Source organism: Dichomitus squalens (assembly GCF_000275845.1).
Source record: "Dichomitus squalens LYAD-421 SS1 unplaced genomic scaffold DICSQscaffold_66, whole genome shotgun sequence".
NCBI classification, from domain to species: domain Eukaryota; kingdom Fungi; phylum Basidiomycota; class Agaricomycetes; order Polyporales; family Polyporaceae; genus Dichomitus; species Dichomitus squalens.
Window position 1 is genome coordinate 62,912 of NW_006766948.1, and position 23,299 is coordinate 86,210.

A 23,299-nucleotide genomic window follows, 5' to 3' on the forward strand; every position below is an offset into this window, starting at 1 on the left:
TGAATAGGATATATCTAGCTTGTTTGAGACAAAGAACACTCTTATCGACATGCACTTCCCAGAAATATCAAATAAGTTCTCATCAACGGGACATATGAGATGCTATTAATCAGGCGCCGAGTCACACAACTCAGCGCTCCTCTGCTTTGCGTGCATCGAATGAAGGGCGGCGCTCGGGCGGCATTGCCTGATAAGATCATCTATTATCCATAGAAGGGAATCACGCTGATCTGTGACACTGGCCAAAGGACCCAGGACCGACTGATAAGCAGATTCGACAGTGATTCATTACGATCTCCTTTACACTGTTCCCAATCGTGCTCATACTTCTGGTGTAGTTACATGATACCGTATTGATTCAACCTAGATATTCCGATCTATGGCAGGAGGGGTGTGTGTGCTTCACACAGGTGAACGAAAATTGGGCGGCCAAAGGACCCGGGTAAGACTGTATCCAGACACGACGGGCATCGCTCACAATCCCTTCGCGTGAAACGGAGGTCTGTTTTCGGGACAGTCCTATCTTGTCCCTTTGCCGACGCGTGCCAAAGGGCGCTGAAGGGCCGGCAATGGGAAAGTTGTACTTGCCCAGAGGTTCTACAGCCCTTTCACAAAGAACGATTCAAGGTGGTGCCCGTCGTGAGACGCCGTGTTCTGTAGCCCCAGTTCTGGGAGCCATGCTCGGGCGCACAGTTTGCGCAGCAATGGTACGCCCGTGGGCCGATCGCATGGATGAGGTGAACGCTATATTGTGCAAGAGCTTCCGGAGAGGTGCTGACGTCCGCAGGGGTGCTGACGTTCGCAGAGATACTGACGGACGTCCGGGGAGGTTGCGAAGCCAGGAAGTCAGAGAAAAGAGAAAGCCAAGGCGTGGTAGGTCGATCAGACACAGGACGAGCTCTGAATATATATGATGTGGACGGTGGTACGAGAATTTCACTCGGGGAAAGGAATTGGGCGTTTGTGTTCCCTATTGTGGATGTGACGGCCGATACGGGTTCCCACGACCATTAGCGGGCGCTCTCTACCACGCAACCGATGAATGCGCTGGACAAAGTCTCAACAAGAAGGCGAGTCGATGTAAGACATGCGTTCTCATCGTATGCAGCTGATATGAGCAACAATAGGTCAAAAGGTATAGACAAGCAGAACGAAGTTGGCGGACACACAAACATGCTTTGACAGGTGAAGAAACGCCGCCGCGTCTGTAATGGAAACTCAGTAATTGGGTTGCCTCTGTGAAATGCCAGATGCTCCGAACTTGAAGTCGTGGTATGAAGGGAGCCCTGTGGTAATCGTGAGCCCCAACTTTTACCTAGCTTCTCCCACAATATTCAGGTCGCTCAATGCTGCTGCTCCTCCAGGTACGTCGCAGCTGCCCACAACCCTGTCTCATATCCACGTGTGCTGACCGGTTGGCGATAGTACCCGCTGCGACCACGGGAGACGCCACAAAGCAAGCGTTGCTCTCTGTCGTCCAAGTCTGGCTTGACCGTCTTCAAGCTATGGCAGTTATCGTAAGTACGATCTACTCCCCTGGAAACGTGCAATAGGTTCATGGACGATTCATACTGTATACAACGGGTCATAGACTTCATTTTTGTCTCCATAGACAGCATGGTCTACTCTTTTCCCTCACGCCCGCCGGACTTCAGTACTTGGTCCTCGGTAGACTTGCTCGTGTCAGCGAGCTTGGGAGGGGCGATCATCCTCCATGTATGCGCGTGTGAGTACCAGTTTTGCAGCGCATTGCATGATGTTCAAGTTGTTCGGGAGCCGAACCCTATGCAAGCTCAATGAGGTATTACCACAATGGGAATCCACCGAGAGCGTCGCCCAGCCGGGTCCATAGCAGATCCTGATGCGCCTCCGACGTTCTCGGCGGTGTCCGGTGGTGCCCTACAGTGTCATGGGTGAAGCGCAGGTGAAAGATCGGGCTTGCATCTTGATAGGCTCTTCAACTGACCTGAGCGTGTGTGTCTTTTGGAGAGGGCATGTCGGCGTACAAATCGCTATGCGAAAAGTGTCGCAGTCTCTGGAATCAAAGCGTCTGACGAACCTTCCCTTCACCTAGCGATCCTCGCCTACATCGCATCCTTTGTCCTCATCCGCTACCGCCTCTCGGATGCCGAGGAACAGGAACAATCCACCGAGCGTCCGTACACCGCCTCTGATGGGCAACACAGGACCCACCCGATGCGTGCTCAGTCCTTTTCCGCCGCCACAACCCTCGCCCCTGCCCTTGCCCCCGAATGGAACGAATACATCGACCTCCGCTCCCTGATCTCAGTACATAAGGTCCCCTTACGGCAGTATATCCTCTGCGGCATGGTCCCGCGCAAGAGACGAGTGAAGAATGAGATAGAGGCACTAGCCACCCCGGACGACCCGGTGGTGAGGGTGACTGTGCTGATACGATGCCACACTGCGATCGCGGTGATGACGCAGTTGGGGTTCATGCTCGCTCTCCTGGGCATCTTGGCGTACTTTTGGACAGGACTTCCGCGGATGCTGGGTATCTGGGCGACGGTGCTGCTCGAAGGGTGCCTGTTCGCGATGGGTGCTGTGATGGTGCAAGCCAACTGGAAATGGTGAAAGCTTCATAGGTTGTCGAGAGCGTAAGCTGATCATTCAAAGCGTGCAAGGACGCGCACCTATCCCGTCCCACATGTGCTCACAGTCGGCGACAGGTATCACTTTCCCCGGCACTGTGGATGGGGTACTGAGATACACTCGACTTCAAGGCTGCCTACGTAGTACTCCAACATGTACCGGATTCGGCATTAATTGCGCGTCAAACACATGGTCGGCAGTTTGCGGCCCGGGATCACTTCGGCAAGGTCTGCATGCTTTCGCACCCGAACTCGACAAAGTACTTATGTACTCTACAATGCATCCAATATATTGTAACGGACAGCCATTACTCTGACCGCTGAACGTATTCAATCCTCTCCGCCCAATCTAAACTCATGAGTGCAACGTGCGGGGCGCAGTGCTAGACTCAGGCTGCGTTAACGTGTCGCCCTCCTTCCCCCTCTACTGGACATCGACGGCGCTGTCATGGCGCTCCTGCCAGTGCTCTAGCTATCTGAGCGACGAACGACGGGAGGCGACAATAAGGGCGAAGAGATCACGTCCTGTGTCCTGGTCTGGGGGGTGGGTATCATGCCGGTGAGTTCATAAATTCCTGGTACGCCGCCCGAAATAATCCAGAAGGGATTCTGGAGGTGTAACGCTGTCAAAATCGGCCAGGATCATCCAATCTGACCTCCCCTATTGAACACAAGTAGCATACACATCAGAAGTATCTCACGTGTAAGGAGCCGATCCATCCTATATCGTTACGCATGTGGACAAGCCAAGTGGCGATGTCACTCGAGGTTTCGTGCCACGCCCCGCCAGATGCTCCTCTCTTCTCCGCAACGTCGCCGTGGTCATGTTCTCCGCGAGCACGCATCTGCTGATGAGATCGTCGAGATCGTCGACGGGTGTCACGGCATCCAGCGATGGGCAGCTCTGCGCGAGATCCTACTGGCTACCTCGAGGCAGCCATCTGATAATGGTGGGCGATCCCTAAAAAGGACTCCACTGAACAACGCGACAGGGGGTCGTATACAGCATGTCTTGCGCAGTGTAGCAGTGTACTTATACATCGCCCGTAGCTCGAACTCTAGCTACTAAACAACAACTACTACCGATTCCCTCCGCACGTATAGTCAGTCCTGCTATAATGAACTCTAGGGTAAGTGGTAGCCCGAGCACCTAGCTGCCTGGTGTTCTCTGACTCATATCCACGGCACAGGCACAGGTTATGGAGATCGATGCCCAGTTGTGCCAGCTCCTGGGCACTCTCTCGCTTACAGGGCAAGCGCGGAAAGCTACCTATGTGAGTGCTTTGAGCTCACTGTGGTGAGTCGATACACTTGATGTGCTGACTCAGTAATGGCCTCTGGAGAAAGGCAAGCGAAGAGCAGCCACAGAGATCACAAATAGGGTTCGCCGGAGACGCAGTCATATCCGACTACTCAAACAGCGAGGACTCGACCTGTCAGGTACGATGCACACTCACCTTAGGCTCCCCTCCGACACTCAAACGTCTCTATGGCTTGTCTGTCCACCTCTCAGCCAAGTCTCTCCAGGTTCGCAAACGTAAGCGCGCCTCTGCCTCCGCCGCCGAACTGCGGCTGCGCGTACCTGCAGGCCGTCCACGAGCAAATCCGCTCGGGAAAGTATGGGACCACGAGCGGCGACTACCTGGAGACGATCTTCACGCATCGCGATGCGTTATTCGCGTTCCCGCAGGGTCATCGAAGCTGTGCGGCAGGTTTCACGGAGCTCGCGCGGGACCTGGAGCAGCGGGACAGCCGAGGACAGGACCAGAGCGTCAATGGGGGATGGCGACCGGATTGGGATGGCGATCATGAGGCGGTGGTCGCATTCAGGCATGAGGCATGGGTGATTGCGAACTCGTTGTGAGTGCTATCTGTCGCACACCAGGCATTTTCCTTCGCTATCAGTATTGGTGTTGGGGTAAATAGGAGAGCTATGCCATTCACTTTGTAGCCAGGTCGTTGGTGTCAACCGTGCATACGCATGGACTGGCAACGTCTACCGTATGTTTCCAGAACTTATGATGCTACCACGAAAGGATCCACGAATCCACTTCATTCAAGTTTCTCATATTCCGCCCAGCTTGCCGCTTCGAGTCAAGAGCGAAGTCCGGGCACGGTGGACAGGCTGAAGTGCTCTTGCGTCAAGCCGAGATCCATCAGGTGAATTCTGGACTATAGAAGAGCAGGTGGAGATCTGAAAGCAGTGTGCCATTACTCTCTAGCAACCCGGATCTGTAACACGTCTTATATCGAAAGTAGGGGATGGACGGCGCAATGGCGTTTTGACGTTGGGCGATTCATCGACGACTAACTCCCTAACGGAGGGTCCGTCTCCCCATTGGGGGCTCTTGAGCGCGACAACGACAATAATAACGGTCGGATAGATGGCCTGTACATAGTGGTGAACAGTTAGTTCCTTTTCAAGCTGGGGACATGAGCGACGCACGATTATGGTAGGTAGCCCGCCCGCCGACAAAGTCTCGAGAGCAACCATGAAGAGGAACCAGGGCCGATTGAATGTCAAGATCATCTTGTGATCCCTGTCCATGCGATGACATATAACCTGATATGTCGCTGTGATGATCTAAAGATGTACACTGATGAGTGCCGGGGCCAGAAGCAGAATCCAAACTTACCCATATAAGACAGTATGCTACTCCAGACTCAACGAGTAAGAACAGGACCTTCTCAGCCGGGGACCTGCAAGATGCAGCACGCAAGTAGTCGTGAACGAATCGCCTGTGTTCCCTGTATTATGGTATGAGAAGAATCGCAGATGGTCAAGCAGTGATGACAAGGTCTGACCAAGCTTTGTAAGTGATAAGTGCCGTCGCCAAGAGGTTGACGAAGGTGACACTGAGTAGGTCTCCCATTAATCCCCAGATAGAATTTATGAAGAGAGACCCGGCGCCGAGTTCTCGTAAGTCAGTCATCTTCATGATACCGTCCCCGAGGATCATCACCACATTTGGCAACGTCCGACGAGTACACGTGTAAGCTGTAGCCCGAACGCGAAGCGCTGAACAGACGGAAGATCACCGTAAAGTGCAGGAACATGCCGTCAGAGAAGCGTTGCAAGGTAGGTGATGAGACCGACCAATTGATGGAAGAAGGACTATAAGTCCGAGCACAGTGATGAACCTGTTCCCTCCCCATATGGCATACACTCGCCACCATACAATCACGTCGCTGAGCGCGATCTGCGAGGTCGGGTATCAGTGCATGCCATAACGATACACAATCGAGCCGAATACAGCTACGTTGGTTGTTAAGGCCGCACTCCATGCACAGTACTGTAATGGCAGTCTGTCTCGACCGGAGGGCTGGAGTATCAAGGGAGGGCAGGTTTGGCTCTCATCCCCCGAAACGCAAGGGATTCCAGAATCACATATGACCAGGTCAAGCTCATCCAGAACGTTGAGCATGCTGGCGGCCCAATGGATGGTAGTGACCACGAACATTACACCGACTACGCAGAGTAGTGTCGTTGTCGGCCACCTCCTCAATCCATTTCGCCTAGCGGAAGGAAAGGACAACGCTGTCAGCGTGGAATGATACACACGTAGTATACCCACAAAATACCAACGTCAGGACTATCACTGAGAGGAACACGCAGGTAAAGAAGACTCCTTTGAGAATGTGAGATCGACACGCCAAATCGATAACAACACGGTGCTCGTACCATACAAGCCTGTGGTAAGCAGTAAATCTGCGACATGCCCCGGAAGTCTGGTCGCGATGTGTCCAAGTTGGTAGGGAGCAGCTGGTGAAACGTCTTTCTTTGACTGCGTGTTCATAGTATAGCATCAGGATGTATACCGAGCAGAGCATGGTGTGTATTTATTGACCGGCGTCATCCTGAATGTCCACCAGATCATGTCAGGTATACTTCAATAGAACATGGGCCACGAGGTGGGAACACACATACTGCGACATCACACATGGGCACTATGCCGGATAAGTGCAGGGCCTAGCGTGTTCTTGTACGAGCGTGGCAGCCTGTCGTCCAGTAGTGGAGGGTACTAGAGCGTCAAGCGGCTCGGATCCATCCGGTAGAGTCACCTTGAAACACAATTATGCCAGTTCTCGTCCACCTGAGCGTCCGAGGTAATCGTTCGAGGGCAGAAAGGCGGCAAATCACGATAAGGAGTGCATGCCGACACGGACAATAGTCGCGTGCCTGACCTATCGTCATGTTTCCCGAGAGGACTCCGACTTCTATCTCGAAGTGAGTGATTGCTGTCTGAGCAGTGGTTGCTTAGGGACTGGCATGAACGATGAGACGATGTGTCTAGAAGAGAGCCCGGAGAGTACCTCTTCAAGAAAGTGGGACATGCCATTGTAGCATGGGTCCACAGCCGTTGACACAACGTTCAATTGTCAACATGCATGGAAGTAGCAGTTTACATTCCATAACATGCTCGTCAATTCCGCTGTGGAGTGTCATCAGCGGATCATTCTGACAGCAAGATTAGTCCCCGACAAGATACATTAACGGCAGAAACCTGCGCCTGCGTACGTCTGTGGTTCAGCCACCCCCACTATGAGTGGCTGGTTTGAAGACCACTCTTAACCGTTTCCATATGGTCACGTCACTGGTTCGAGCTAATCAAGATGCTCAGTCAAAATGATTGGAAGCGGTCGAGACCCCAAAGAGCCTAGAAGTATCGACTGATTTCTCGTCAAAAGGCACAAATCGTGGCTGGATTGGGTCGTGATCGGCGTAGGCATGTGCGAATGCGTCGTGGTCTCCTAACCGCCGGGTGGTTTCCGGTCCCGATTCTACCGTTACTGACACCCCCTAGCGGAGAGTCAATGCGTTCCCTGCGTTGGATAAAATGCTAGAGAGAGAAAGTCGAAAGTTCCATTCCTGAATAAGACCGGACGATATAGACCTGGTGATTATCGATGTCAGATATATGCATACCGCCTGTCGAAATGTCGAGCGATCTTGGCCCTTGGACGTTGTCGCCCGTTCCTCTGGATTCAGGAAGAGAGATAGTGGTGTTGTGTCTCGGACATTTCACGTGGATGAGCAGAGGAAGTGCTGGGAAGACTACTCGCGTAGTAGCTTGTGGCCAGGACCTCCGACCTGAGCGTCTCGTCGTGCTTTAAGCGACGAGGACGGCGTCACAGAAGTCGTCTTGGGCGCCGATCTTAGGCTACTCCACCTGCTTGCTGTCGTGTATGAACCGCATCGGACTTGTTCATTTGTCGGAATATGGGTCAGTCACCATGTTTCTATCGTACAATAGACGTACGCACCTGAAGATCCGCCAACTATGTGGGCAATGTCTGTGTGCATCCGTAGACTTCCTTGAGTAGAAGCGGACATGGTAAATATAACGTCCATACGGAGAGTCCTTTGAAATTTAGTACAGCCAGGAGGATGAGACGAGTGGTATTACAGTGATATCATGGAGCTACCCATTCATCCCATAATCTGGCAACTGGTCACGTAGGCTTCAGGACGTGCATGGATTAGTAATTAAACTGGTCGCGAAGGAAGACACATCCAGGCCATGCCGCCCGGTATTACCGAGGACACGCTAGCGCAGCAACAAGCGTCAGAGCGCATTGCATTTCACGAGTTTCGACGCGTACGTCCGCCGCGTCTCCAGCCACGCCTCCACCCACTCTGCGATCTCCTCCTTGAACACCGGCTTCTTCCTCGCCACTCTCTCCGCGTTCCGCTCCAGCTGGTCCATCGCCACCTCCGCATAGTCGCCCTGCAGGAACGGCTTCGCCATCGTCAAGTGCATGATCCGCATCTCGTCCTGCAGCGCCGTCCACAGCTTTGGCGTGCGCTTCTTGATCGCGAGGTTCCCGTTGTACGCGTACGGCAGCCGCAGGACTTCCGCCCCAAAGTAGTGGTTCAGGAACGCCTGCTCGGCCTGCTCCGCGGGGTAGTGCGCCGTCGCGATCTTGCTCACCATGTCGTGGAACAGCTCCGTGTCCGGGCGGAGGAACATGACCCCCGCGTTGAACGCGGTCACGTACCCCTGCGAGTCCGTGTAGACGTCGGGCACCGCCGCGAACGTATACGGTAGGCGGAAGACTTCGTCGAAGTTACGCCGGACAATGGTATCCGAGTCGACGTACATCACAGACTGGTAACCGCGCTGGTCAAGCGTCCACAAGTGTAACTTGGAGTACTGATCGAGGAAGTGGCGGTGCACCCCGCGGAAGGGCGGGGCGATGCGCTCGATGCGGACGGGCTCCCACCCGGAGACAGTGGCGATGCAGAGCGCGCGCTCGGACACCTTGTCGGGTAGATAGTAGAGGAGGCGGGCAGCAGAAGAGTTGGCCACGTTCAGCGTGTGGCCGAGCGTGGCTACCGCAGTCGCGAACGCGTCGGTGTAGAGCCCCGTGACGATGACATTGTCCTGGGAATTTGCAGGCTTGATCGCAACGAGGGCCTTGGTGTCGAGTATGGGGTGCGTGTTCCTGGTTTGGTGGTGGGAAGCAAACCGTCGGTCAGTCGCTGTTCCATGAGAAGGAGCGCCTAGAATGGGAGATTCTGCTCGACCGCTGTAGGTGCCCTTGGGATGATGATCCCCAATGCACTGAAACACGCAAGTCATTGACGAGTATCGTCCTGAATGAGACCATCGATAGCTCTTCCGCTCTCACATTGTGAAGACAATCCCACATGGGTGCGGACGGCACGATGACGAACACCATCCATCCTAGTGGTCTTCCGAACCCACTCCCCACTTGACTGCGGACAGAAGGCACGACTTGCAACAAGATGCGAGGTCTCCGAACACCGACCGCGACGCATAGCGAGATTGGGACAGCCACGAGGAGCTTGGCAGTTGAGTATTTCTGGGCACGAACCGGATTTCCCATGCTCCGCGGACCGTAACACAAATGAACGGAAAGTCCAAGGCATGCGAGATGAATCGTGACATGTTGACCCACGCAAACTACTCATCGCTGACATGATGATGCTCGGGATAGCCCTTCAAGAACACACGCTCAGGTCGGTCAGCAACCGAAATGGATGCGAGCCTAATCCGCGGTCTATACTCATCGAAGACCCGTTGAGCGCGGCCCTAAATGCTCTTGGTCGTTGATAACTTCAGTCCAGGGTTTAGGGCGGATCATGAAACGACGTCCTCGTAGGACGCATCACTGACCTAGGTAGACAGCCGCCGCAGCCGCCAGCGATGGCTCCTAGCCCCCTGCCAAGTCATACAGACTGCATCTGACACGGATGCTAAGAGGCTGCAACGACTAACGTGCGGTGCATATTGAGATGTGTACTACGCGTGACCCGCCTTAGCCCGGGAGCGCGCTGCAGTGTGACACACTGCCTACCAGCAGGTGGCCGGCAGGCATTGCGGACAGAGTCGCGATGCCAGTCCACGCCTAGCTGCAAGGTGAATGCCGTATCCAGCCCACTTGAAGTCAAGGATAGAGTCCGCTAGAGGGCGAGATGCCCGTGGTCACGACTTGTGCCCCACCGGCACCCATACCACACTTGTAAGGAAGTAGATTCTCCTCGTGCAACAGGAGCCCCCTTCTCCGGGACTCACGCTTGACCGTGATATGAGACCGGGGACACCATTCCATTTCCCGCTCGCGTGCGACGGAATTGTGTGCAGGGCTCGGTATCCCCACAATACAGCGCCGAGCTCCGCAACAACACAAAAGTATGCATGTCTACTCACAGTGCTTGGTAGTTGTCGAGCGGCGCAGGCCAGCTGGTGAACGTCGCGTACAGGAAGTACAGATTGACGAGCACCGAGAGGGATACTATGCCCTGTCCGATCCGTCTTCGCCTGTCTCCGACGGGGTTCTTCGCGTTGCGATACGGACTGCCAGGTTCGCCATCAGACCAGGGCGGCAGGGGAATGTAGTCCTTATAACGGAACATGACAGTAAGCAGAGCAGGTGGAGGTGGTGGTGGTGGAAGGCATCTTCGTTGCCGCCGCTGTGGCGCACATTCGCCAACAAGCGCGACACTGCCACTATGTAACACGCCCGGCCCCGCCGCAGCTAGTCAGCATTGAAACACTGTTCTACTAGACCACGAATGTTGAAAATCTTGCAGTGCTGACTAGATTTGTGGTATGGCGTCCACCTCAATATCCTATCGTCTCGTTGGCTTCTCAGAGAAATATTGATCTTCATTGGGCTACATAGCATGCCTCCGATCCGGTCGGTGGCGGTCGCTCGGAATGGTCTCGAATTGCACATTCAATTGACTCAGCTTCCCTTCACCCCTTCCCCGAAGGCCAGATGGTCTCCGGCTTCCTTTGGACTACCTCGCAGCAGCCAACCGGCATTATAACTTCAAGATTTGAGCGATTCTCGATACCGAGCAAACCGTCTGGGAAGCGTCGAGCGGCGATGGCATCATCCCAAGGCGTTCGTGGTAACTTGAAAGGCTCCAGAGCAGGACTACTGATACCGAGCACAACAAATATACACACGTCCGCTGACCCATCTTCTAGAAGCGTAGCTTGCAACTTTTGCCCCTAGCATGTCGAAGAGTTGTCTCATCCCCGCATACCGACAATACTAGAATAATTGCACCCCGGGCGTTACTGGACAGCGAAAACCCGGCTGTCAGCTGATGAGATTGCGGGAGCAATTGCATAGGCACGTGTGCGGATGTTTGAACTACACGTTGTCTGGCCGATGACGAGTACTTACAATGCGAGTTTGAGTGTTGATACACTGGCACGATGCCATCAGGAATATGAAGCTCTGGTGGTCGAGCACACTGCGCTCACCTTTCTATCGATGATACGTTATGCTAAACACTCTTCAAAACCACGGACGGACACAGCGGAAATTTATGAAGATATGTACCCCTTTGCTCCTTATGTCCAGAGACGAAGACTGGTAAAGAAATTTTTGCCACACACCCCAGTGTATACTGTATGTGTTTGGTGAGTATGTACGATGTGTGTATTGATGTGACCTCTACGAATCGAGGAGTATCGTTTCCAGTGGTGCTACAGGAGAGGACGAACCAGACAGAACGAAAACCCACGGATGCAAGGAGGTGACACAACACTCCCTTAGACTCGGACCTAACATAGGAGAGGGAAGCGAACTGATGACGACACGACGGACACTGGAAGGCAGGAAAATGGGTGGGAGGCAGAGGCTGCTGCGCACAGTCGATTCGCGACGAAGTCGGACGGACACCACGGAGATTGTATACGTATCAGACACCGGACATGACAGCCGAAGAGCGCAAAACCGAATGAGGGAGAGTTACATAGGTATGTAAGGATCACAGACGGCACGCGCCGCCATTGATTGTAAGTTATATCTACTACGGATCATGCTAAATTGAAAACACACCGAAAGAGAGGACACACGCGCAAAACCGGGAAAGCGGACAAGGACACGGCCTCGGGGACATGGGAACGGACAGACAAGGATGGCACGACGGAGGGTGGCGTAAGACTCTGAGAAGCGACAAAGGAGCGCATGGGTAGGGTGCGAGGATGCGGTATGGGAAGGAAGAACTCGAACAGTCGCAGCCGAGTCGCAGGGTTGGGGAGTCGCGGGCCCGGGCTAGGGTAGGGGGTTGAGAGAGGGAACGCAGGGGCGCTCGGGTGTAGAGGACATCGGGTAGGAATGGATGGCAGTCGTGATGTGCTCCCGAGGTGACGTGGAGGAAATTGTTGGACGGCGATAAGTGCAAATTATACATAACCAAATGTCATGAGAAGGGGGTGACAGGTGCCGCGACGCAATGGGAATGATGACCTGCACGAGTCGACGTGATGATGATAAGGGCAAAAGGTGCTTGCGGGGGCGACGGCGTACGGTGGGTGATATGGTTGGTATGGCTGACGGGAGCGAACGAGATTGGTGGTAAAGACAGGATTGTCGGTTGTTTCCATATTTCAAGTGCATTTGCGCCTCGGCGCCCCGACTCGTACACGCTGCTGCTAAACGAACGAAAAACCCATATGATTGACGACGGAAAGAGAAAACGAATGGATGATAGGACGAAACGAGAGCCATTTCCGATAACGGACTACCTGATGCCGCCTTCGGGTGGTGTCCTTAACGGCGAATGCAGGTTGTCGGCAGCTAAGACGGGACAGTCATGTCAGCATCACACAGGCGAAGACAGAGAGTGGCTGGACATACTATTTAGATATACCGTATTCCCCCACCAATTCACGAAGAACCCGCCCTTGGGGAACTGCAGCGTGAAGAAGATGAACAGCACTGACAGCACCGTCCCGCAGTCGCAGGCCGCCGTCAGCACGTAGTTGAACTTGCTCCACCACACAAAGTTCCTCCTCCGGACTAGGAACTGGAAGATGAACCCGACGAGGAACCACGACGAGTAGTTGATTCCCGTAGCTGGCGGAATCAACCCAATCCCGTTTAGCACGATCGGCAGGTTCACGAACTTGTTCCATTTGTTGGGCCACCGCCTCTGCCATAGCCAAAACGGCAACGGAAGGACCGCCCCAATCGCGATTGCGTACAGCTGCGGGTGGTAGATGGAGTCTGTTCCGAACTGCCTGGCGGGCCCAATCAAGCCCCAGATGGCGGACGTCGTGTACAGCACCTGATTGTGCGGGCACGTAAGCGAGTCCTTCTGGTTCGGCTGGCAGATGTCCTTGATGTTGGAGAACATCCACTCCTTCACGCCGACCTGCAGCAGGCCCACGAGCGTCGTCGACACAAGCTGGACGACGAACGTCGCGCGTGGAGGGAGCTTCACGTAGTGGCCGAGCTTCAGGTCTTGTACGAAGGCTGTGCCCTCTGCGAGGGTCTGCACCGCATACGCCTTGAAGATCTGTGGGCGCAGGGTGAACAATGATCGACAGAGTGGAAGGTGGTTGTAAAGTGTACCATGTTGGGCAGCGGCTTGCCAGGCAGGATCATACCCGGAATAATCTGCGCAAGCAGGTTGATCGTGATCTGGGACGAGGTCCATCGGCGTCAGTGTGTGCATACGTCACAGCGAAACTGTCGCTCACATTCTGGCCAGTCAACGCGTAGACGTATCCAGACGGGATCATGTACGTCACCGGGAGCGCGATCGCGAGAATCAACGCCCACACCGGAATCTCCGTATGCCAAACCTACATCGACACCTCGGGGTCAGCTCGCCGCCATGTCCACATCCATCACGTAGATACGCACCTCCGCTGTGACGATCGCGAGGGCGAAGCACGCAATGAACGTCAGCATGTACCACCAATCCGGCACCTCCGGGTACGCCCGCATGAGCTTCGCGTGGATGTCGTCCTTCTCGATCCGCGTCTGCGTCAGCCCGTGCAGCACCGTCTTCCCGTGGTAGAGCACCGTGTGGACGATCATCGCCGACGACAGCGCGAACGCGATCAGGTACGTGATCGCGAACGACGCAGGCAGGTACAGCGGCGAGTAGTTTTCGAACGCCGTCTGGTCGAACGTCTGCTCCGGCGTGAGCACGCGCGTGATGTTGTACGGCTGCCCGAACCGGTCGTACGGTTGGTTCGCCATGAGCGGAAAGTACGACAAGTCCCACGACTGAAGACGACGTCAGTTGACTACGATCTGGCAGAAGTAGGCAAGACTTACGTTGGTGTAATAGAGGATAGGGCACAGCAGCCAGTACACGATGAAGAACCCAGCGAAGATCTGCACCTCGGCCCACCATGGCACCATCAGAGGGCTGCCTATCCACGTAATCTGCGCCCAGTCGAACGTCAGGATGCCCATCCCGAGCCCCCCAGACACACCGAACAGCTGGTTGATGACCACGTCCTGCGGCTTGATCCAGCAAATGTACGAGAACGTCGACAGTGCCGTGAATAGGTACCCTGAATTATGTCCGAGTCAATACACGATGGCCCATACCCACGGGAGATCGACGTACCAGGGAGGAAGAACCAGAAGAACGAGCCCACCGCCGCATAGCAGAAGAACTTGAACCGCGTAATCCCTCCCCGCGCATCCTCCTCTTCCGCATGCAGCGTGTTCAGGAGCGTGCACACGATCAGATTCTGCGGCCACACCATGCTCGCAGGCCACACCAGGTACCGCCGGCACAGGCCCGCCAGCGAGAAGCCCGTCAGCTGCGTCGCGAGGATCAGCAGCGCATTGAATCCGTAGCCGAGCTTCACCCCATAGTCGATCTCCGCCACGACCACAGCGTTCAGCGCAGTCGGCACTCCGATCGACACGTTGGCCATGATGTACACCAGGGCGTGTTCCTTGATATTCCACGGCCCAGGGTTGAGCGAGAACTCATAGTTGCCGAGAGGACCCAGCCAACGAGGCAATCGATACGTTCGTATCGGCATCGTCAGCGCCAGGAGCTTGCCGACAGGGTGTGCGAGGAGGAGCAGAACGTTGGACACGATTGATGGCGCTGGTTGTCGGAAATTGAAGAACAGATTTGCACACCTAGACGTCATCACGATGAGATATTCTCAACGTCCGCAGCATCGTCTCGCGACTCACCCAGCAGCAAGCGTCAGCACCATTCCGATGCCCCACATCCGGAGTGTCATGGCGGGCATCTCCGGGTCGTCTATATTTGACACGGATGCGCGTACTTCGGGATACGGGCTGTCCTCGTCCTCGTCCTCGAAGGGAAATTCCATCCTGATCAGACACATGGTAAGTAGGGTTCAAACGACAACTATACCAAGTATATGGCAACGACCAATGCTGAATAGGTGAAGAGGCAATAACACTATGAATGCCTGCGCCGGCACCGTTTGACCACAACCACCGCCGCGAGGTGGTTGCGGTCGCCGGCAAAGTGTCTGGGAAGACACAAGGTTGCATACGCCTCGGACACATTCTCCCGATTTCCCTGGAGAGCTGGCCGGACGCAAGTGTGGGAGGGATTGTTACGCGTCCCACTATCATTGAGTCATGACTGCACTCGTTTTGATCTTCATGTCGTGGACTTGCGACTCGCGTCCCACGCGAGCTTCCACCCGGAGTGGAACGGGGGATTACAACATGCAAGCAACTCCCGAGTCAGATGTAAGGCGTCCCGGCAGAGGGACGCCGTGCTAAGCGACACAACCACGACAGCGACCGCGGCCAAGAGCACCCTACGCCCACAGCCGTAAGGTCATCCTGGAGTCGTGGGCACAATCATGACCGCGCGTCCAATACGGGCGTCGGATGAAAAGCGAGTTATAGGGTATCCTCTCCGCGACAAGCCTGCGAGAGCGTTACTTTCAAGAAAGCCTCTGCCCCGGGCTCCGACCATGCGTCCGGACATGCCACCCCGTAGCCTAAGGCCACCGGTGTCATTGTCCAGGACGGCTTTACCTTGATCTTTCCCCATGTGCGCGTTCCGGCGCTTAGCGCTCACAACGGGGTAAGGTAGGATTGCCCAGGACGATAGCAACTCTTTCGGGAAGAGGGATTCCTCACATGAGAAGGATGAGAATGAAGTCAACGGGAACCGACCGTCCCCACTATGACGCAGTGGTTTCACAGAAGCAGCAAACAGGGCAAGACGCAGAACAGCACGACCGGAGACAAACGACTCACTTGATGGATGCTGAATCTGCTACACTCGGAAAGCTCGCCGACCGCGTAGTCGACGGTGGCCGTTCCTTGCCCTTCCCTCCCGTCGACCCTCCCTTGGGAAGAGACACATGGACTTCTCGCGAGCTGATAGCGGAGCTCACGCCAGTGAACCGCCCCGTTCCAGTTGTAGGTGTTGAAGGCGACGTTGGCGACGTAGGCGGAAGACGTCGTAGGCGATAGGCGTCCTCTGACCCATGCTGATTCTGGGAATCCGTCGAGGGGGGCGATTCGACGGGGGAAAGCGGGTACGGTTGCCTGTGATACGGCTGTGTCTGCGACGGGCCTGGCACGGGGCCCACGCGGTCGATATTGGTCGGGTCGAAGGTAGGCGGGGGAGGAGTTATCGGAGAGGCGGCGGTGGGGGGAGGGCCGAAGGCGAAGACGTCGCCGGCATCGGACTCGTCGTCGTCCTCCTCCTCGTCCTCGTCGATGGAGTAGTCATACGTGTACTGGGGTTCGCGGTCGAAGTAGGCGGCGGTGGCGGGGCGGCCTGTTGTGGGGCGGGCGGAGGACGGCCTGCCTGCGCTGGACGGCGGGCGGAGGGGCATGGAGGACGCGGTGGAGGAGGTGGGGGGAGAGGCTGAGAGGGCTCGCGGCCATTTGGCCGACTTCGCTCCAGGCACATCAGTCGTACCTGGCTGCCGGATTTGGTATGTCGCTCTCTGCGTGCGTTCCTGTTTTTCTCTTGTCCCGCTATTTCCATCGTCCTCCCACGTCTGTAGTCGTATTCCAGCCGGCCGTTTGGGTGAGAACGGGGTTCGGCGGCCATCTGGGACAGACGAGGAGCGCAGCATGCAGGAGGGCGCTACAAACATGACTTGTGTCCTCGGTGATCGCCCAGGAGTCGGAGGCGTTTGCTATCGCGTAGTAGTGATCGCATAGTCTCGTACCTGGTATTCGAGGCCGCTATGAGGGCCAGCTGCCAGCATGCAGCTCAGGAACAGCCTGCCGCGAAGACATCGTGCTTGCTTTCGCTGCGTCGTCCGTATGAATATTGGTCGTCGCTCGGTAGACGCCCATAATCCATTATCTCAGATCCGGTTTTTCAGGTGTAGCGCGGTGTCCTCATTGATCAGTGCATTTTTCCTTACCATTCGCCGCTGAATTTACGTGACCCTTCGATACATGCTGGAAGACTTGGGGCGGGTTTGTGTATACTTGGAACTGAGTTTCTATATGAAGTGGAATAGGATTTTTCAGAGCAGGCCGGGCGTTGCAGGGCACGTGGTGTAGTTGGTTATCACGCTCGCTTAGCACGTAACTTGCGAGAGGGGTCCGGTTCAATCCCGGACGTGTCCAAGCAGTGTTAAGTGTTAATAGTGGTTTTTCCCAGTCATACTGGGCTGATGTATTCGTTACACTTTTATTTGTGGCGCATATCTTTCCCCCCTCACCACCAAGCCTCAAACAATGTTCATTAAATCTGAGGGCGTCTTCGCGGCCTCAGAACGCTCAGGTGCGCATTTTCCGATCCGTTTGTACACTTACTACGTACTTCAGATCGCTTGCGGCAGACGGTTGTATGAGGACAGTCTCGTCAGCGTTGAAATGACGGCCACTACATCCCCTATCATCATACAGTAGATGCTGACAGACCTACGAACAAGACATCGGCAATCTCAACCTCCTCATGAGCAAAACAAATCGCCTGGCTGATCTGACACGACTCTGCACCCTCAGTTCCGAGAATATACGCATTCAAAACGATTACCCATGGCGATCCACGGACGTGACAATGATTTTGTCCACCGACGAATGTCTCAATCCATTGTTCGTACCTATCGACTCTGCACAGAGCCTTGATTTTAGAAGCGCGACGTTCAGACTGGGCGACATAGCATTCAGGCACCACAATTCCCTCGACCGAGTGGTCGTCATCGACCCCCTCCGGGTCAAACTCTTGGTCGATACTTACCGAATCTACCGACATGTGACGTGGGAGAGACCTCACAGTACCGCATGGTCTTGACAACAACAGTCTTGGGAATCCTCGGAGCAATGGGCGAAACTACGAACCTCTCGGACAAGGCGACAGGCACCAGCAACGGGCAGCCCTCAACGCGAATGGCACCGGCGATCGAATTCGCCCTGAGGCACGTATTGTAGGAGCGGGGCATATGTGCAGGATGCCACAGGTCACACACGGATGCGCCAAAAATGCGCTCGCGCGCTCCGTCTGCAAGAGATTGTCCAGCTGGGTCTCAGCTCGAGCGGGGTTGCATCCGAGTATAGCAGTAATATTAACCAGCGCGTACCTGGCACAGGGAAAGCTCTGCTACGCGGAATTTGCCCGAACAATTGACCTGAAAGATCGCATCCCGTACTCAGGTATACACTGTGCCTGGGCGTTCGTCACATCCGAGTCCAATAATTGGCTTTACATAGGTGGCAGCGGATCGTTGGATAGTCAAGACAAGGTATGCCCGAGCTAGTACTATGGTTCCCCAAGGCTGAGCCTGAGAACAGCTCGTCGTCCGTCTCTGTACCATCTACCGTCAACGATCTACCCCTCCCGTCCATCTTGGACTCAAGCCGAGCCCGATGCGCCACATCTGAACCGTCTACCTAGAAGCTAGCGCGCCCTCCAAGCTTCAAGCTTCACACGTCTGCACTCAATAAAGTTGATCAATGCGTCACAGACGCACTGCGGCTCAGGGGTCCGATATCTACATCGCGTCCAGTGACCTCACGTCTCCTAATGGGTGCCCTGGCTCCCCGCCGGCGAGCCATCGCAGTCAATTCGCCCCAACTATCTCACCATGGGGACTTAGCGCGCCGCCGAACTCCTCCACGTCCTTAGCAGTCATTCACAGCATCGCTTGAGAATCGCTCTTCGGCTCCAATTACGGGTCGCGCAACCGTTTGTCACCCCGCGTCGCGGCAGACGTTGAGCGCCATGAGAACAGCGGCAGAGAGGAACTCAGGTGCGACGTGGAAGACGTAGAAGCCTGCCTTGGAGAGACTCGAGTTCTGCGACCCGGGCGCGGTTTAGTAGAGCGAGGTGTTGTTGTCGAGCACGGTGATGCGGTATATGCCTACGACTGCCTGCCTGTTCGAAGGACACGCGAAGAGTGGGGGAGATCAGCGTCGGTCGCTATAGAAGAGCATGGAGAGAGCGAACGTACGAGGAGGGTTGCAACGAGGACGATCCATATCGCTGAGCTTCGGGGGACGCGGGGCATGTAGACACATGCCCAGATAGCCAGGCCTGCTAGGCGAATCAGCAGGACGATTGCTGGTGCGGTGCTTCCATATCTATAGCAAGACAGCAACTATGAGCTGGACTCTAACATCAGAGAATATTGCACTATGATAACAGCTCAACTCTGCCCCCCGATTCGACTGGGTAGTCGATGCCCGCAATAGTGCTGAAAATCAGAGTGACCCAGAACAATATCGTGGACGCCCCGTAAAACCGCCGGACACAGTACCGTGTTTGTGTATGGTCCACGACTTCCCAGCCCCCCTGCTTTCCGGCTCCGATGCTCATGTTGTAGTAGTATGCCCTCGGGCGTGTCATTAGCGGACCTTGGTGTTCGAAGGCGCCACTGGCTGTCGATGTTTGTGGTGTAAGCTTATGCTTTCCCAGTATGTCTCCGCCAAGGGTGGAGGCGACAAGAAGGGAGCGAGTGAGGACAGTTAGACCTTGGCTAATGGAGATGAAGCCATCGCTTTAAGTTGCTTGGAAGTAGGTCTCGCTCCATGGAGAATACTAATCCTGGTACGTCAGGTAGTCACGGTAAGAGGCAAGAGCAAGGTAAATCGACCAACATAATACCATCCCAATCCAGACGCCATCCCCAACTGGCGCTCTGGTCCTGTCCCCAGCCGTCCCGCAGCTCCAAGTCCCGCGCCAGCTCCGTGAAACCCGCCGCACAGCTTCAATGGCCCTGGAGCCTGGGGAACGCGAACAGCGCCTCACGTTGCGTGAAGATAGTCTCGAGATAGTCACCACTCGTGATGGGATACTTTCTTAGTGCGGATCTGCTCGTGGATGGCCTGCAGGTATGCGTAGCCGTGGTTGGGTGGCTGCGGCGCGCCTGCGTTTGGGCAGCTGGAGGGGCTTCGCTAGTAGATCAAATCCGGCATCAGACAAGAGACACTTGGCCTGGAGCATGCGCCATACCTGGAAAGTCGAGCCTTCGCTGTCCGAGTAGTCGGAGATGACTGTGTCTTCATGGCCCGTTTTTGTGATGTCTGTGGCAGTTCTTCTCTCGCCTTTCTCCAAACGCTATCACAGAGTCAGCACCTCAAGCATACCAGCTCATGACACAGACAGCACAAGGGGATCACAAAGGTATCTTTCCGCGCCTGTCCTGCAAGTGAGAGCCGGGTGCACAGAGACTGGCACAACGGAGCACCGATCTCCATCGGCTGCGCTGAGAAAAATGGTCAGGAAACGTCATGTAGCCGGGTACTCGGGTCACTACTCACTTCATTATGCATTCTCATAAGGCTCACTATGCGAGCTGAAGTATCGATGGCAGTGGTTGTTAGTTACCCGAAGGTCGAGCCACGCTAGTATAGATAATTGGCTGCTTCGACGTAAGTAGCCATAGGATCCCGCGCAGAGCTACCGGTCGTTGGATGCCGTGCCAGATGATCTCGCCGATCTCATCAGCGGACGGATGCTCGCGGCGATCAGGATCCTATTGATGTTGCGGAGAGGAGAGGAATCTCTTGCGAGGTCTGACAAGAAACACTGGACGATATGGCCACCTGGAACCAAGTGGCGCTTAGCGGAAGGTTTCTACGACTGTACGGCAGCGCTTGCCTAAGGTGTGATCAGTATCTAGGCTGCACGGACCTGTTGTAGTCACAGAAAGGAAACAAACAGAGTCTTGTATACGACAGGTATCGCTCGGAATCCCTTAACAGGTCATTTGTGGGGACAAAGTCATCCCCTTGCCAGCGCGCGCTACAATTCGGGGACAAGAAAGTTATCCTTGCCCACATAGTTTTCGTCGCTTTCACAAAGAGCGATCTCAGGCGGGGCTTTCGTGGCGGTATATTCCTGGAACTCAAACTCGCGTGGGAGTCGAGTACGGATAGCCGATCTCCTATAGAATCCCGCCGCAATGGACGGCCCGGATGCTAGCCCCCCGCATAGAATATGAGGGCGGTCATGCTCTGCCAGGTTCGCGCAAAAGCGTAAACATCGTGAGAGGCTTATGACCAATGCTCGATCCAGTTATAGAACAGAGGGTTAAGCACCGAACCCCACCCGCCTCCAGCACTATAAATGTACGATAGGCAGTCGCGCACCCACCTCGACACTCGAACTCCTCAAAGTCCACATCAGCTATGTCTCCGCCAGGGCTCCTCTTCGTATTTTCCGAGCCTGGACCCAACCTGACGGACGACGAGTTCAACGACTGGTACGACAATGAGCACGTACCCCTCCGCATGGCCATCCCCACCTTCCGCCGAACCACCCGTTGGATCGCCGTAGACGGCGAGCAGCCCCGATACCTCGCGACGTACGATCTCGACTCCTGCCAAGTCTTGGACACGCCGCCCTACAACACCCTCGTCACCACGCGCAGCGAGCGAGAGAAGGACGTGATAAGCCGCACGCAGCTCCTCGATCGTCGCACGTATGACCTCTTCGAGCCGGACATTGTCCCCGCCGTCGCGGGGTACGAAGAGCAAAAGCCTGGGCCATACTTCATCACGCTGCAGGCAAGCGTCAAGCCTGAGCTGGAGGACGATCTGAACCGATGGTACCGCGAGGAGCACATTCCGCTCTTGGCGAAGGTGCCGGGATGGCGCCGGTCGCGGCGGTACGTGCTGAGGGATGTGGGGCCAGCGAGCGGGACGGGAGCAGAAGTGCTGAAAAAGGGCAGGCCGCCGAAGTATCTGGCGGTGCATGAGTGGGAGTCGCCGGAAAGTTACGAGACGCCGGAGTTCAAGCACGCGACTAGTACGCCGTGGAGGATGAGGTTGTTTGAGGGCGCGGACGTGTGGGACCGACGACTGTTCAAGGAGATGAGGACATGGCTTCAGGAAGACAAATGAGGTGCTCACGATGACACGGCAATGACCGCGACATGTGCTCAAGGAAATGTAGCAGAGCCAATGTTAACCTCGACATAGGCCGGATGTGCTCCTTAGGATACTTCAGATGTTGTGTGCTACTTGTCGTCAATGTGAAAGACTGTAATCTCAACTGTCAGCTCGCATGCGAGGAAAGACATCATATTCAAGCAAAATTGGCTGCGTCGCAGGCAACGTACCGGGAATCCATGAACCCACCTGCATGATACTCGCTCCCGGATCACAAGTTGCGAACTCCTAACCTTGATATCACCTCACGTTCATCCCTCAGAAAACTTGGGGAGGAGTGCACCATGTCACTCGCCGAACAGCGCTGTCGATGCCCTGTTGAGGTGGAAGGACGCGAGATACGTTGACGCAGCTTGAGCCTAGCACTGCGCCCCGCACGTTGCACTCCCGAGCTAGGATTCACAAAAGTGAATTGAATGCGTTCAGCGGTCGAAGTGACGGCCACCCGGGGCACCAGAGGGTACTAATCAATGCGTTGTGGAGGGAGACAGACGGTGGATATCGCTCTGAACTTGAACGTACCTTCGTTATGTAACTTGATCCGGTACTCGGATGGCCTCCAACTTCGTCGTGGTATCGTTTCAACAGAATTCGAGCTTGCTCACTATCAGCTCCGACAAATGCTAAATCCCTGTGTGTGCTAGCTGATACAGTCTCTGTTGAACAGGCGCTGGTTTACACAGCTTGCCTAACACAGCCGTCACAAGATATGGAACGGCACAGCCGGTTACTGCAATAACCGAGGCTGTACTACTCATGTGGTACACACACAGCTTCGCTGTGTACGCACTGCTTCTCTGTGCGACTGTGCATCCTGGGAATGTACTGTATAGTACTACGTAGCCACAGATGTACAGTAGTATATATAGGGGACCTCTGTACCCCCAATCTACAGTTCAGTTCACTCGAACATCTCCTCTCATCGCTCTAACAAGCCTCTTACAACCAACAACCCTTCTAGGTGAGTTGCAGGCTATCCGCTGTCGTTGCCACCCGTGGGAGAGGCCTTCGCCCCCGGGTTCAACAGGTTATGAGCCCTGCTCGACGCTGCAGAATCTGCGCTGCTCATCGTGTGCTGCGATCTGTAA

The 23,299-nt window shown here is 55.2% G+C and overlaps 7 protein-coding genes and 1 non-coding gene across 8 annotated transcripts; 5 read left to right on the forward strand and 3 right to left on the reverse strand.

The window, feature by feature from the left end:
• Positions 1-1,346: 1,346 nt before the first annotated feature.
• DICSQDRAFT_70634 (uncharacterized protein) lies at positions 1,347-2,595 on the forward strand (the record flags this gene model as incomplete). Its single annotated transcript, XM_007370363.1, has 3 exons — positions 1,347-1,521; positions 1,592-1,726; positions 2,075-2,595. The coding sequence occupies 3 exons, from the start codon at positions 1,347-1,349 to the stop codon at positions 2,593-2,595; spliced, it is 831 nt and encodes a 276-aa protein (XP_007370425.1).
• Positions 2,596-3,664: 1,069 nt separating this feature from the next.
• Positions 3,665-4,629, forward strand: DICSQDRAFT_112506 (uncharacterized protein). The gene is made up of 4 exons (XM_007370364.1): positions 3,665-3,742; positions 3,803-3,886; positions 3,960-4,052; positions 4,126-4,629. The coding sequence occupies exons 1-4, from the start codon at positions 3,731-3,733 to the stop codon at positions 4,474-4,476; spliced, it is 540 nt and encodes a 179-aa protein (XP_007370426.1). The 5' UTR covers positions 3,665-3,730; the 3' UTR covers positions 4,477-4,629.
• Positions 4,630-5,233: 604 nt separating this feature from the next.
• On the reverse strand, positions 5,234-5,806 carry DICSQDRAFT_16211 (uncharacterized protein; the record flags this gene model as incomplete). The annotated part of the gene is made up of 3 exons (XM_007370365.1): positions 5,234-5,360; positions 5,418-5,529; positions 5,710-5,806. Coding segments are annotated over 3 exons (336 nt in total), but the record flags the coding sequence as incomplete, so codon positions are not given.
• Positions 5,807-7,967: 2,161 nt separating this feature from the next.
• Positions 7,968-10,494, reverse strand: DICSQDRAFT_112508 (nucleotide-diphospho-sugar transferase; the record flags this gene model as incomplete). Its single annotated transcript, XM_007370366.1, has 2 exons — positions 7,968-9,059; positions 10,289-10,494. The coding sequence occupies 2 exons, from the start codon at positions 10,492-10,494 to the stop codon at positions 8,180-8,182; spliced, it is 1,086 nt and encodes a 361-aa protein (XP_007370428.1). The 3' UTR covers positions 7,968-8,179.
• Positions 10,495-12,621: 2,127 nt separating this feature from the next.
• On the reverse strand, positions 12,622-15,196 carry DICSQDRAFT_150177 (OPT oligopeptide transporter; the record flags this gene model as incomplete). Its single annotated transcript, XM_007370367.1, has 8 exons — positions 12,622-12,677; positions 12,738-13,398; positions 13,455-13,523; positions 13,583-13,687; positions 13,749-14,117; positions 14,169-14,410; positions 14,467-14,996; positions 15,054-15,196. 8 exons carry the CDS (start codon positions 15,194-15,196, stop codon positions 12,622-12,624), a joined length of 2,175 nt encoding a protein of 724 aa, XP_007370429.1.
• Positions 15,197-17,363: 2,167 nt separating this feature from the next.
• On the forward strand, positions 17,364-17,444 carry DICSQDRAFT_t181. The gene has a single exon. It is a non-coding gene; the product is annotated as a tRNA-Ala (tRNA).
• A 2,620-nt stretch (positions 17,445-20,064) lies between these two features.
• Positions 20,065-20,723, forward strand: DICSQDRAFT_140861 (uncharacterized protein). The gene is made up of 3 exons (XM_007370368.1): positions 20,065-20,213; positions 20,272-20,524; positions 20,580-20,723. The coding sequence occupies exons 2-3, from the start codon at positions 20,309-20,311 to the stop codon at positions 20,616-20,618; spliced, it is 255 nt and encodes an 84-aa protein (XP_007370430.1). The 5' UTR covers positions 20,065-20,213; positions 20,272-20,308; the 3' UTR covers positions 20,619-20,723.
• A 627-nt stretch (positions 20,724-21,350) lies between these two features.
• Positions 21,351-22,163, forward strand: DICSQDRAFT_163694 (uncharacterized protein; the record flags this gene model as incomplete). Its single annotated transcript, XM_007370369.1, has 1 exon — positions 21,351-22,163. Exon 1 carries the CDS (start codon positions 21,450-21,452, stop codon positions 22,161-22,163), a length of 714 nt encoding a protein of 237 aa, XP_007370431.1. The 5' UTR covers positions 21,351-21,449.
• Positions 22,164-23,299: the final 1,136 nt, after the last annotated feature.

Bases quoted from the DNA above. Each gene is read 5' to 3' on its own strand.
- DICSQDRAFT_112506 (XM_007370364.1), top strand. The intron at 3,887-3,959 runs GTGAGTGCTTTG...CTCTGGAGAAAG, and splicing joins AAGCGCGGAAAGCTACCTAT to GCAAGCGAAGAGCAGCCACA. The intron at 4,053-4,125 runs GTACGATGCACA...TCCACCTCTCAG, and splicing joins GCGAGGACTCGACCTGTCAG to CCAAGTCTCTCCAGGTTCGC.
- DICSQDRAFT_140861 (XM_007370368.1), top strand. From the start codon at position 20,309: ATGACTGTGTCTTCATGGCCCGTTTTTGTGATGTCTGTGGCAGTTCTT. The intron at 20,525-20,579 runs CTGAGAAAAATG...GTCACTACTCAC, and splicing joins ACCGATCTCCATCGGCTGCG to TTCATTATGCATTCTCATAA.